Genomic DNA, 11,541 nt, shown 5'->3' with positions numbered 1-11,541 from the left:
TTTGAGTAAAAAATAATACAATATATTGTCCACATACATTGGATGTAGGTGATTGAAACACTTTGGAATTCCATAGTAAGTCCGCGTATTCACGTTGTAAAATCCGGGAGGCTTCCCATATGAGTCATAAGACTCTGTCTTCGATCATTAACAAATAACGCTAGCCAGTGAGTCCTAGGTTGTGATGAGTCAGCTGAATTCGTGATAGCACATGTGTTTTCTTGGAGATCCGGAGACGTATCTCTTGAATATACATCTTGAAAGTAAGGTGATGTTATCTTATATTGCGATAAAATGTAGAATAGTTGCAATCCATCCATTCTTCAACTTCCGAAGACGAATAAAATATTTCTTGACTTGTTAATTTCAATCAAATTTTCAAATTCAACAAAAACGATAACGCATACTGTTATTTCCAGTGATTTGGTAAATTTCAGTTCTAATCGGAAATTGCTATGCTAAATCAGATTTAAATGTTCCCCTGAACATAGATCTGGGGAGAGATTAAATCCAAATAATGTATTTCCGTTCTTGTAGTTTTCTCTGGAAATAAATATTCCTCTATCTTGACCCATTCGTTCCGTTCCATCAACTAGAGTTTGATAGGCACGAATGTATTGATTTTGGGAGAACTTGAGTTCTAATGGATTTTGAGGTACGGCTTATCCATCTACATACACTAAAATAAAATTTAAATCAAAATGTTTAAATTCGTAAGGAGATTTTGTCGATGTTCCATGAAAAGCTTCATTATCTACACAACCAATAACATTTTTCGGCATTTGACCCGAAAATATATTATCTTGAATAAAAGACTTGCCCCCTTTAATAATCGAATACACTTTGCATGGGACTCGATTAATGGGGTATTTTGCACTCGTTTTCTCCAATGCTTTAGCATGACCAAGAATCACTCCGGGGTTCACACGAACTCTTCGAATGAATAAAGAGACAACAATTGATGTTTTTTCGGATGCTTCGGATGATTTTTAACTACTCTTTACTCTTCTATCATTATAAAATAATCTGCAAACCACTGCTTAGAATTCGAACCACATTGTTTAAATTTACATTTACTCTTCAGTTATTATAAAATAATCTGCTAATCATTGCTTAGAATTTGACCTATAAATTTACATTGATTGACAACATTTACGCTTTAGTCATTAAAAGATAATCTACAAAACCACTGCTTTGAATTCGAACTATAGATTTACATTGTTTGACTACATTTACTGATTAATAGTTATTGACTTGCCTTATATTTGAAACAGGAAGGTTTCTTCCATTCGATTTATCGAACAATTGATTAAAACAAATGCTCCCAACAAAGTGCAAATTGTTTCTTAAATTTACAATAAAATTTGGGTTCTATCTCTGTAACTTATCCTATTCACATACTTCCCGAGAAAAAGCTCCCCAGCGAAAAGGATTTTCACGGGGGTGGGGGGGTACTAATCACCCTTGTGTTCTGAAAAACGTAAAAATTGCTCCCAAAATCGTACTAGTTTCTGAATCCATCTTTGATTGGAGCTAATATCGGAGGGTTTTTTTCTGATATGTTGATTTCAATGAATGTAATTGAATAAAAGTTAATAAATTTGATGATCTGACGAGCCACCTACGCGTGCAATGAGCTCGCTATAATTGACTAAAGTGAACAGTTTACTCCAGTACAACTCTATATCAGCTGGAGTTCACCTTTCAATTCCAAACCAATTCCAATTATAAAAAAAATTCCAAAAATTATGAGAAATTCCAATTATAAAATTTTTTTTGCCAATTGAGTAAGATAGGTAAAGAATATCTTCTTTCGCCAAACAGATAAAGCAGACAAAAGTTATTTTCGACTTCAAAATTAGGACATGAGAGCTTTTAGCTACACAACTGAGATCTTTAGCTCGCAATTGCACGGCTATTCACTTTAAAAATACGTAAGTGAACTGCCTTGCGGTCCTTTACATATACAACATAATCATAAAAACAAAATAATCATAATTCTACTTTTATTAGTTTTTTTCTTTGTCCCAAAAATTCTGGAAATTCGTCAACAGAATTGAATGAAACTGAGAAATTTAATGACATACAAAGCTATCCAAAATAATTTTTTAAAAAATTTAGGAGTCTAGTTTATAACTAGTCATAATGCAAAAAAAAATTTATAATTATTATTTTTTACTTTACCTAATTACGTGCTGTGGTGACCCATAATTACTTTCCCTTTTCTCTATGCGTCAATCCCAATTTTCACGAAGTGAAACTTTTAATTTGAAACTGAAACCCAGAATTGGGAACTGAAACTAAAATCTGTCTATCAAAATTCCAATCCGATAATCTAATTTCTCAAATTAAATCTAGCCAATCATTGCACGTTAAAGGTGTGGCTAATTCATTTTCTCTGCCGAACCAACACATCATCTTTCTCTGCTAAAACTCATTGCAAACGGAAGTGTAGTCCTATCTCTCTATAATCTTATTATTTTGCATGTGGCGTATATATGTTTGTGATGTGGTTAATAAAATCTTAATGTTTAATTTGTAAACCTTCTGATACTTCAAGTGTACATACACACAACACCATAGTGTCACAAGAAACCGAAACGAAAACAATGTTTCTACTTTGGCGTTAACCCATGTACTAATTCTAAATTTCCATATTAAATAAATAGCTCTTATTGCTCTTCAATTTTGTTCTTAACATTTCTCAAAAAATGTGTGAGAGATAATGATGGTTACTTTTTTACTATACGCGGAGTTCGCATCAACCAGTCATCGCTGGGATTCGAACAAGGTTCACTTCATAGGTAGGTGAATGCTCTATCCCCTCAGCCACCACGACTCTGTTTAAAATCTTTTAACATCGTAAGGAGCTTCTTCAAAAAATCCACAATTTCTAATCGAACTTCGTAGATAGTTCATGGATAGACCTGAAAAGAAGTTCGTAGCTGGACCTGGAAATAACTACTCGTCACGTGGCGAGTCAGCAGAAAAAGGTGGCGACTCAAAGTAAATGAACAGCCAGTCACTTTTTCCAATCCTTCTTTTTCGATATTTTTTGTTGCTCATTGAATTTTCTAGTTCGAAGAAGTCAACTCAGTATGTTTAACACTTTCACGCCGGGAAAAGAGAAAATACTGGTAGAAGAACTATTTTCAATATTAGATAATATTCGGGAGGAGTTAATCTATTCTCAACAATAACAATTCACTGTAAGGAAATTTATCACGGCGAAGAAGCAATTCAATATAAAAATTGCATCCGTTAAACACAATTGGTAGTTATGGATTTTTATTATTCCCGGGAAAAAAACTAAAAAATGAAATTTATTGTTACCAAGATGCTGCCAAGATGAGACAATCTAGCGTGGCCCACCGGTGGGTCACCCCGGCGTGAACGTGTTAACTAACTTTTGTCACATATTCATTGCGTTTTTATCTTTGAATTTACTTTTTATAGCCGCAGATTATTTCAAATAGAATTTTTTAAGAAAATATAATTTAATCCAAGTAAAGAAAAGCAAAAATTGGCTATTAAATAAAAAGACCCAATAGGTATCGGTATTGACCTGAGGAAAAAGTAACTTAAGTCATTGGGCTTAAGATAAAAGTGATTACTAGTAGAGTCTACCGGTCACTGGTTTCTAACTGAAAATTTAAATTTTACGGTCTATTCGTAGATCTTCAAGAAACTATAAAATTTCCTGCGTCTTTATTGAATTTTTTGTATTTATATAATTTAATAAAGTTAAATAATATCTGTGCACTTAATCAGCATTTTATAATTTGATAATTTCATACATTTTTAAAAACAAAATTTAATAAATTCTTACATTTTAAAATTTATTAATTTTTTATATTTCAAATCAGTTTGATACATTCTCATACCCGTTATTAAAACAATTACTCTTACTCTTTCATAAAAATTGGTAACTTCGAACACTAACATGAAATTTTATGACTTGTTTTTATCTCTTTTTGTAGGCTTATATATAACAGGTCTATGCTATGATAATGCACCCAGAGAAGTTCGTTTAGATAGGATGGGATGCTATCTTTTTTGATGGATGTTATACAGACAAATAAAGGAATACATATTTTTGAGGGTAAGCACCATACGCCCAGATTTCATTTCGTATGTCCCAAGTAATCCGGAAGTACAAGATAAACCGCGGATGTTATTCTCCAAACTTGATTTAATTTATACTGAAAGGTTAGATTTTCACTCTTTCATTGAGCCTCAATTTTTTTCGAGTTGAGTTGTATTGAAGAAAAGCCAATACGATGTCGAAGAGGAAATTTCGGTTAGGTATTTCAGGACTGCCTGTGTTTATATGGGGAAAATATATTTTTTTAAGCAGCACCAATTATGGTTTTAAAAGCAAAATGGTATTGATGTTCATAATCTCGTCATTCTCACTAGTTATTTGATATAACATCGACAACGTTTTCCTTCTCGCTTATATGTTACTATATAACCACTAATATACATATACTTCGTATTTTTTAAGCAGCACCAATTTTGTTTTTTAAATAAATTTACATGGACACCGAAATTGAGACCAAGAAATAAACACGGAATAACACTTGTAACAGATCATAATCATGGAGAAGAACTCAAAGCAGTGATTTGTAGGCCAAGGTATCACTACGAACCGTTTTCTATTGAATTCAGGTCTGGAGATCTGAAGGACCCATTAATCGTGTATCCCAGTTGAGAATAATTTAGACAACCTTGTCAGACTAGTTTCTGGTTAATTCCTCTTTCACGGTTGTTGAAAATGTATTTAAAAAAAAATTATTTAGTATATAAAGTATGTAAATAAAAAATATATGCAGTATATGTCGCTTATCCACTTTACTGCGCATTATATTTAAATAGGCATCCATATTTCACTAATTTCAGGGATTTGAACTAAACAGTAAAAACAAACCTGCCCTGACCAGAGTTTCCTTGCCTCAGCGATAAATGCGCGTTTGCGACTATTATCTCGAAAGCGCTGGAGGTTGCATTCCAAGTCAAAGGATAAAGTAACTTGACGTGTATACTAAACCTTAAAATTCCAAACGAATGCTTTAATCCTACAGGAATCGATTAAAGGGGATGTCGTCATCAAATAGTTTCGCACATTGTCTAGCTTGTATTGATAGTTTCTTTTTTTTTTTACGATCACCTTTTTTATGGTGATTTTTTTATTTTATAGTTCTTTGATATCCATGTACTTAAAGCAGTCACTACTGATCCTGGTTGCCAATTTCGAAGTTTTTTATTCAATTGTTTAGCCAAATTAAACCGTTCTGAAAATGTTGTCTGTTTTTCCTATCTATCACGTGGTGCTAAACTATTCTATTACATATTAATATCTCTTTTGAAGGCTCTTGCAGAGATGAAATGGTTGGACATGCCGTCTTCTCCCCCAACGGTGATCATCGTCAACCAGGTTGCCACTGCACACCTACCACACTTCGTAAGTTTTCATTTCAATACTTATTGGTTAATCAATTTCATCCTGTATGGAATTTGTATGATAAGTAGTGTTTCAGCCGTGGTAGCTCAGAGGATAGAGCGTTCACCTCCCAATGAGGTGAACCGGGTTCAAATCCCAGCAATTTGCTGATCGATACGAATTTTTCCCCAAGCTTGCACAGACCACAGTGCTTACATAAAAATATTCTCAGTGGTAAGCGGATCATGGGTTAGAGTCCGCTTGCATTCAGGCTCATCGTTGGAGGTTTTCACTTGGTGGTATTTCAATAAAAAAGTCCTCCACGAAGACAAATTTCTCCCAGTATTTGATAAAGGGCTGTCCTTGTCTTCTGGATTAGGCTCACTATTACAAGGCTGCGGAGTTGAATATTGATGAACTCAGAATTGGATCGACTGTTCGACGATGGTTATAATTATTGGTTGATGTATACATTTATTTTGCTTCTTATTTGTGAACATAGGACACTTGACATTTTCCGATATTAACCATTGCAGTAATTTCTAGCAAATGCACTCCTCATCTTTGTACATAACTTCAAACTTTAGGAAAGAATATTTTCCCCTCTATGTATAAAAATTATCTTATGTCTATAAAGAATCTTTTTTAACCATAAACAAACAAAGAAACTGTCGAAAGTGTTTATTCCGAGACAATGATGAGTCAGTTTTTTAAAAGTTATTTGTAACATGAGGGAAGTGTGAATTTCTTCATTTGAAAATTATATTTCAGCGAAGGTTAAAGGAACAGTTATATAAAACATGTTTGTGTTATTATGTTATATTAAAATATGTTATTTTGAAGTTTATTTGTAATGTTATTTGACAGCTAGAAAGATAACCTACTTTCTGAACAACTTTTTTATTTCCAATATTAGTTAAGGCAGCGTTTCTCAACCTTTCAGTATTCGCGGCCCAGTTTTCAATCATAATTTTCATCGCGCCCCCCACTTGCAGTAGAATGTATACAACAATAATGTACATTGAGTATTTTTAATTCTGACTTTAAATTATTTTTAACTAACTACCAAAACAAAAGTAAAGTAAAAATCAGCAGCAATTGAGATTGTAGANCAATATTAGTTAAGGACATGAACGCAAGAGAAAAATGCCATCACTTTAGCTTAATCACAAATTTGTAACTACTTCTTATTTTCATGCATTTTATTTCTATTTGTTACTTTTATGACCTATCACAGCAACAGAAAAGTATTTTTTTTTATCTTAAATTTAAATAGGTAGAAAGAATTGTTTCTTCCTTAGTTGGTCATAAATGTGGATTAAACGCTTCCAAAGAAATAGAAAAATGTCTGCATGAATGTCTAAATCATACTCTGTTGCAAGTTAAGAAAAAGCCATTATCCAGAAGAACCTATTTGCACACAAAATATATGCCAAGCTCCCAGTGCGAACGTATATCAACATCGTCAACTCTAATTTAAAGAAACCAATGAAAGAATAATAAATATTGCTTTTTGCAGACGATTTTCTTCTACAGTGAAACAAAATTGAAAATTCTTTATTTTACATTTCATTTGTTAAGGGAATGCCAGCATAAGACAAGCCATTTTTAGTGAACCAATCAAATCCAATGCTTTTGCAACGTCACATAGTTGATGTTTTTTTAAGTTGGAATGTTCTCCTCATTTAAGGAAATATGTTGCCTAGTTTAGTATTCCAGTATTACTACGAAAAAATAACCTTTTTTAAAAAAATCTATGATATATATCGTAAAAGATAACACGTAAAATATATCTATATCTATATATATCGTAAGATTACATTTTTGGCTGACGTTTTTAACTTTTAAAAGTTTTTAAACTGCTTTCGAAAGCACAGTTGTGTAATTTGAGAACGGAGTAAAACGGAACTATATGCAGTCGTGGATGAATACCTAAATTCTGTACCGCAATGGTCTTTTTTCCTTAACTTGCCACGGAGTATTCACCTTATTCCCGACTGTGTTTCATGTCGTCAATGGTAGGGGGTAGATCTTTCAACTTTCTGTAGTAGTTTAAGGTAGAAGAACTTCTTCTGATATAAACTAAATTGCGTAAATCCGCATCTCAACGATATGGCAATTGCATATTAATACAGGATAATTTCCCAAAGTACTTTTTTTTCATACCGTCATCTAATATTTTAAAATATGAAGCATTTAGCACTGTATATGAAGCATTGGCAGCATTTTAAGAGCATCCATATTCTTAATGTAAATAATATTAAGACCGATATTAACTAAATTCACTTAATAAGCCCTCAGTTTCTACTTATTCTAAATCTCGAGTAAACTTAATTCAAATCAAACGTATAAACTCTACATGAAAGAATACTTCATAAAAAAGATATAACAGAAGTAGTCAAAATTCAAAATTACTCGTACCCGTTTTATCCTTAACAAAGTAATATCTTGTTCGTAATTTACCGTGTTCCATTACACTTCGAAATGCAGAGTGCAAAGTCCATGTTACGGACGCCACTTTGTTCTGACTCAAGAATTGTTTCGTTTCGAATTACTTTATTTAACAATACAACACACAAAATAATAGGCCTATTTACATAAGATATTATTTACAAATTTGTTGAAAGCATAATCGTTCAACCTAACGATGAAAATTGTATAAATTCCCTTAAAATGTAACGTATCATAGGGTCTCTTACTTAATACTATAAACATAAAAAAAGAACATAAAATATAATTGGCAGATTCACAAACTCAAAATATAATATAATACGAAATTAAATTAAAGAAAACATGACGGAAATGATCAACTTAATGGGAGTGGCAGCAATTATTTTTGTGCAAATAACATAGATATACTGTTATAAATTACAGTTAAAAATATCTGTTAAATGTCATAACAATATAAATGGTATTTTAAAAAATGATGACTTAGATAAACTAATTCTGTTTACCAATAGATCTAAATATATGAAATACTATTAGATAATAATGTGACGATTTCGGTACATTTTGAAAGGCAAAACAATCACTCTTATCTAAGCTGGTTTATTTTAGTAGAATTTTCTGAAATAAGTAATTCTATTTACAAATTTATGCACAGTTCTATAGAGTTCATATTTTATATTTTACTTCCTAACCGTAGTTGAACAGTCGGCCCAATCTTGGGTTCACGACTACAAATCTTCAATTCCGTCGTACTCCTGGATCAAGTATGGCAGAAATTTGCCTTCCTAGAGGATTTTTCGATTAAATAAAACCGCATTTATGTTACATGGAGAGGAAAAACTACGAGAACATTCCTCGTTAGCCTGGCGACAAGGGGACCCGTGATCCGTCTACCATTGAGAATGTTTTACGTCAGCAGTGTGGTCGATGCGAGCTGGGTGCGGAATTCATATCGCCCAGCCACGGCTAGGATTCGAAAGCAATTCATCTCATTGGAAGGGGAATCGCTCTATCTCCAGAGCCGCCACTGCTTTCTTGTGTTCATTGACAAAATTATAAATGTCTCCTCCCAAATACAACAAAAATAGTCACCAGAAAAATATTTTCTGAATCGATACAGCGTCCGTTCTTCGTCAGAATCTCTTATCTCAAAGATGAAGCCTAATCTCAGATAAAATAAATTAATAAAAATAAGAAAAATAGACTCCACTCCTTAAACTCGGAACTTTTAGAACTTGTAGGGAGACTTCGAATGCCGGAGATGAATAAATGCGGGGGTGAGCTATTCATGAGGTGTTACAAAACCATTGAGGTTGATGAGCGGCAACGACTTTTAAGCAATTCGTAATGCTTTTGCGTACAATTTTAACATCTGTTTATCCAAAGATAAATCCATTTAAAAAATATTTTTGAAAATGGTTAATTAGTTTTTTTTTTTTGAAGCTAGCGGGTGAAAACTTTTTAAATTGTGAGGCTTACAAATTTTTACACAATATTAAATAATGCAATTTTAAATGAAAAATTCCAAAATTTGAAGTCGTTGGATTTTTGGTCGAATAATATTTTAAGAGATTTCAATTTTTTAATTTTTCACATAATGTTCCTAAATTTTTCTGATTCTCCATACACTCATACGCACCATCAATCATCTTTGATACAAATATTATTTTAACAGAATTATTACATAACAGAATTATAACATTACTTTACACATTAAAAATTAATATAATTCTAGATCTAATTATAAAAAATTAATCTAATTCTAGAGCAAATTATAAAAAACTAATCTAATTCTAGAGCAAATTATAAAAAATTAATATTATTCTAGATAAAATAATTACTATTGAATATAGATTATATGAAATTACATTATTTCAACTCATCGATTGATATAATTTTATCAGACCAATCTACATTATTTCACATAATGATATCATATCATCTTATCTATTTTCCTTTTATCTATCAACTCATCTTATCTGTTTTCATTTCCACAACAATCTCATACATAACTAATGGCAAGTTTTACATTTAAAAGCAACAAAAAAAAAATACATTAAAAATCATTTAAATTTATGATGAGGCAATTTTTGAAAAATAAAAATAAAAATTATTTTCCGCGAGAACAGACAAAAACTTAATAAATTCCAAATATATGCGTTTAAACATGTGCATATATTATATTTGAACTGAATCTTGCTTCATCTATACCTTAGATTATATTTCGTTACCTTGCACATTAAAAACTAAATTGATCTCAAATATATGCGCAAATACAGTTATTTCATTTAAACAGTTTGCGGTATAAGAAATAATAAATAATAAATTATGGATTCTGAAATAAATAAAATTCATTCGGGAATCATTTTAAATTATGACACAGCAATTTAGAAACATAATAAAAAGAATTTATTTTTTTACCTGTCATACAACTTTTCAAATTTTTTTCAGTTTGGGTCTTAAATAATAAAAGTTGAGCAAATATGTGCCTGACTTTACTTATTACGGCGTCATTAGTTTGTATAACTTTGGGTGATGATTTAAAAGATAAAGTAAGCGTAGAAAATTTGTATCCGGACGATGCCTATAACTACAGTAAGTAAGTTTTTTTTTAAAAAAAAAGAAACTAGAATATAAATAATATTTATTGCATGATAATTAGTTTGAAAATATTTAAATTAGAGTTATGCAGGTGTTCAAATTACCTTTTGTATGGATGATAAAAGTTAATTTCTGAAGATTTATTATTACTATCATGTTAATTAAATTTATTGCAATAATATAAGTATACATTCCAACCAAGCCGAATTCTTTTTAATATTTTTAGCATTTTAGGAATAAAATTTCAAATTTCGTAAGAAAATATTTTTTTAATGCCATGAAATAACAATTATTTTGAAACAATCACCGGGATTGATGAGGGGCTGTGATTCTTAAGCAAAACGTTTTAATAAAATCTAAAGCGTTTTTGTGTACAATTATAATATATGTTTATCAAAAGATAAATTTATGTAAAAAAAAATTAGTTTTCATTATTTTTTTTTTTACTAATGGTTGAATACGTTTCGAATTGTAAAGCTTACAAATTTCTGCTGAATATTAATTTTCGTAATTTGGAATGAAAAATTTTAAAATTGGAAACACATGTGTCGAATAATATTTCTAGAAATATGAAACTTTAAAAAATTAGTATTTTTAAATTTTCATAAAACATTAAATTTTTTCAATTTTTCTAATCCATTTATAAACTTTCGTACGTTAGAAATTATCCTTGACATTATTTCAGTTATAAGTAGGATTACTTTTCACTACTTTATACATTGAAAATTAATATGATTCTAAATTGAATTATGGAAAATTCATATCATACAAGATAAAAAAAAAAACTATTCGAACTAGATTATATCAAATTACATTATTTCATTTCATCTATTAATATCGTTTTATCATGTTAATGTATATTAGTTCTTATTATCGTATCATTTTACCATATCAATAAATATTGTCTCATATAATGATATCATTTCATCTAATATATTTTTCTCTCATCAACCATCTCATATGAGTTATACATTTTAAGGTTGTTTTTCGAAAGCTCCCTCGTAATATGAAATTATGTTTTTTTTTTTTGCAAATAATATTCCATTTTT

General features: G+C 30.7%; 1 protein-coding gene across 2 annotated transcripts in view; it reads left to right on the top strand.

The window, feature by feature from the left end:
- The first annotated feature begins 3,366 nt into the window (after positions 1-3,366).
- Positions 3,367-11,541, top strand: part of LOC107448114 (pancreatic lipase-related protein 2) — a 41,127-nt gene continuing 32,952 nt past the window's right edge. The window contains exons 1-2 of one of the 2 annotated variants that reach the window (XM_071186082.1): positions 3,367-4,102; positions 5,372-5,464. In XM_071186082.1, the coding sequence (XP_071042183.1) occupies positions 4,045-4,102; positions 5,372-5,464 (151 nt within the window). In that variant the 5' untranslated portion in view covers positions 3,367-4,044. Of the gene's footprint in view, positions 4,103-5,371; positions 5,465-10,335; positions 10,487-11,541 lie in introns of those variants that run through there. The other variant, XM_071186083.1, reaches the window with a different exon arrangement.

This window comes from Parasteatoda tepidariorum, chromosome 10, assembly GCF_043381705.1.
Source record: "Parasteatoda tepidariorum isolate YZ-2023 chromosome 10, CAS_Ptep_4.0, whole genome shotgun sequence".
Lineage (NCBI taxonomy): Eukaryota > Metazoa > Arthropoda > Arachnida > Araneae > Theridiidae > Parasteatoda > Parasteatoda tepidariorum.
This window is presented reverse-complemented; position numbering and strand designations above follow the sequence as displayed.